Source organism: Chrysochloris asiatica, unplaced genomic scaffold, assembly GCF_000296735.1.
Source record: "Chrysochloris asiatica unplaced genomic scaffold, ChrAsi1.0 scaffold00079, whole genome shotgun sequence".
Lineage (NCBI taxonomy): Eukaryota > Metazoa > Chordata > Mammalia > Afrosoricida > Chrysochloridae > Chrysochloris > Chrysochloris asiatica.
Genome location: NW_006408597.1, coordinates 3,713,503 through 3,716,516, shown reverse-complemented (window position 1 = coordinate 3,716,516; position 3,014 = coordinate 3,713,503). Strand labels below are relative to the sequence as shown.

At 37.6% G+C, this 3,014-nt stretch overlaps 1 protein-coding gene across 1 annotated transcript in view; it reads left to right on the top strand.

Moving 5' to 3' along the window:
• DNAL1 (dynein, axonemal, light chain 1) overlaps window positions 1-3,014 on the top strand; it is a 47,451-nt gene that overhangs the window by 8,710 nt on the left and 35,727 nt on the right. The window contains exon 2 of the mRNA XM_006865543.1: window positions 1,153-1,191. Coding sequence (XP_006865605.1) covers window positions 1,153-1,191 — 39 coding nt within the window. The remainder of the gene's footprint in view (window positions 1-1,152; window positions 1,192-3,014) is intronic.

Here is a 3,014-nt window from a genome sequence, read left to right as displayed (position 1 = left end):
GAGTAGGGTTTCTAAGGAGCAGCTGGTGATCTTGAACCACCAGCCTTGAGGCTCAAACCAACTTTATAGTTGTTGTTGTTAGATGCCATCAAGTTGGTACCAACTCATAGCGACCCTATGCACAGCAGAATGAAACATTGCCCAATCCTGGACCAACCTCACTATTGTTGCCACGCTTGAGTCCATCGATGATGCCACCAGGCCATTCCATCTCATTGGGGGTCTTCCTCTTTTTCTCTGACCCTCCACCCTACCAAACATGATATTCTTAGAGTTCTTTTTTTTTCTTTATATACCACATATAAAACAAAAAAATATATATTCATTTTGCATGCCAGCTTCGTGCCCGAAGGCACACAGCCTTTCTCAGTCCTAGAGTCCTCAGGTGCTCTATCACTAATGTTGTTGTTGTTATGTGCTGTCAAGACAGTTCCCACCCATAGTGAGCCTGTGTAGGGTTTCCTAGAAGCGGCTGGTAGGCTTAAACCACCGACCTTGAGGTTCCAACCAACTTTGCAGTACAATAGAGTTCCTATAAATGTATTTAGATATACAGATTTATAGAATTAAGCATAGGTCATCCTTTACAAATATGCAAACGGATATATATGTATGTGAAATAAAATGGTTACATTTTTCTTCAGTTTACCATGGACACCAGGACTGTTGTTTTTGTCCTTGTGTGCTATGTGAGTTGGTTCCCACACTGGTGGTTGGAGTAGGGGAGCCTCCGGGGCCTAGTTACACATTGGGCTGTTAACTGTAGGCTCAGTGTTTCAATCCACCAGTCGCTCAGTCAAAGAAAGATGAGGCTTTCTGCTCCCATTGAGATTTACATCTTCAGAAAGCCTAGGAGTGGCTGGTGAGCTTGAACCATGTACCTTGCGGTTCATAGCAACTTTGCAGTCCAGTGCTTTAACCCATGGGGCTGCAGTGGGCTATCTTGTACCAACAGGGCTTTTTTTGCTGAGAAATAAGTATACTTGAATAAAGTATTCTAATCTCAAAAGTTAGCATGCCTCTTTGCATACAAAGTCTCAAAGAAAGAAGTTAATTGTTATAATAGTAGAAGCTTCCTGGGAATAATGAAAATTGATTCACTAAATCTTGTCAACTGAGAGAACCTTCTTTATTCCTTTTTTTTTTTAAAAGGCAAAAGCAACAACAATCAAAGAAGCCCTAGCCAGATGGGTGAGTACATGTGACTTTTCACCTCTTTTAGAAATTACACAAAGAAAATCTTTGGATAGTTATTTAAACCTGACCCACTCAACATGAGGAATCCTTGTGATATTGGAACTATTGAATGTCCTGACTATAGTAGGAGACACACAAGCCTACTCAGGTAATAAAATTGTGGAGAACTTCATAAACACACATACAAACGTATATATTGTTCTTGTTAAGTGCTGTCAAGTTGGTTCCGATTCATAGTGATCCTGTGTAGGATTTCTGAGGAGCAGCTGGTAGATTTGAACTGCCAACCTTGTGATTTGAAGTTCAGTGCTGATCTTACAGTGCCACACCAGGAGTCCATATATATGTATATATGTTGTTGTTGTTAAGTGTTGTCAAATCGGTTCCAACTCATAGTGACCCTGTATAGAGTTTCCAAGGAGCAGCTGGTGAGATTGAACCACCGACCTTGCATACCAGTGCATTATCCTACAATGCCATATCAGAATTCCATATACATACTCACTAATAAGTAAAAGTAAAATTGGGAAAAATCTGAGAAAGATTAATGAATTATATCAGTGTCTGTATCACAACTATGATAGTATCTGATAGTATAACAAAATGTTACCATTGAATGAAACTGGGCAAAATAAGAGACCTTGCTGTCCCCACATTATTTCTTACCAATTCATGTGAATATTCAGTTATTTCAAAAAAATTCAGTAAGAAAAATTTAGATATGGAAAAGCTAATTCATCTGTTATTGGCTAGAATCTGTGTGTTTCCCTTTTCTACTGTATCATCACTGTCAGGTGATAAGAATGGTGTGTGTGGTGCCGCAGGATCAGTACTGCACTGCTAACCAGAAGGTCATCGGTTCAAAACTACCAGCTGCTCCTCTGAAACTCTATTCAGGGTCGCTATGAGTTGGAACCGACTCGCCAGCACTTAAACAACAGTAGACAGATGATGGTTTTAGCCTCTTAGAACAGAGACAACCAATGTTGACATATGTAAATACACCTAGTCAACTGAAAAAATATCAAATAAATAAACTGCATATAGTCCTGGAGTAGCTCTGTGGGCTAATGCACTGGACTGCAAAGTCAGTTTGAACTATAAGGTTGGCATTCAAGTTCCCCAGCTGCTCCTTGGAAACCCTATATAGGGTCGTGGTGGGTCAGAACTGACTTAACAGCACTTACCACCACCACCACCACCACCACCAAATACTAATATTAGAAAGGAAATAACATAGTTTTTTAAAATTCATAAAACAAATATCTTGATTATTAAAACATAATTTAAAGTTTAAACCGCTATATAACCCAGAATTATAATTTCCATTAAATATACAGATGGCCCTTAATTTTTATGACCATTTATAGCTCATTTGTTTAAGTTATCAGTAATTTTTTACACAATGTACCTTTTGCTTTTTTAGATAGTCTGTCTTTCAGAGACCTGTTCTTGGGAAAATAGATAGTAGTGGATCGAGTAATGCACTGTTTTTTTAGTGCTTATAAATGTCATGTTTACCCTAGTGCATTTGAAAATTTTGTTTCTGCTTGAGTGGTAAGTATGCTATTTGTTAAAGTGAAACAGAAATATCTGTTTTATTAAAGAAAAAAACAGTATGGAGTAGGGTCAGTATTAAATTTTATTTTACTTTAATTGGATTTTAGGGTTTTATTTATGAGTATGTGTTTGTTTTAGTTTGTCAGTTCTAGTTCTAGGTTACATTATGACCACAGATATTTGACTTTAAGATTATTTAGAGACCTCAATCTCATTCTTTCAATGAATAACAAAACATTTATTTAGAAGGTGGTCTC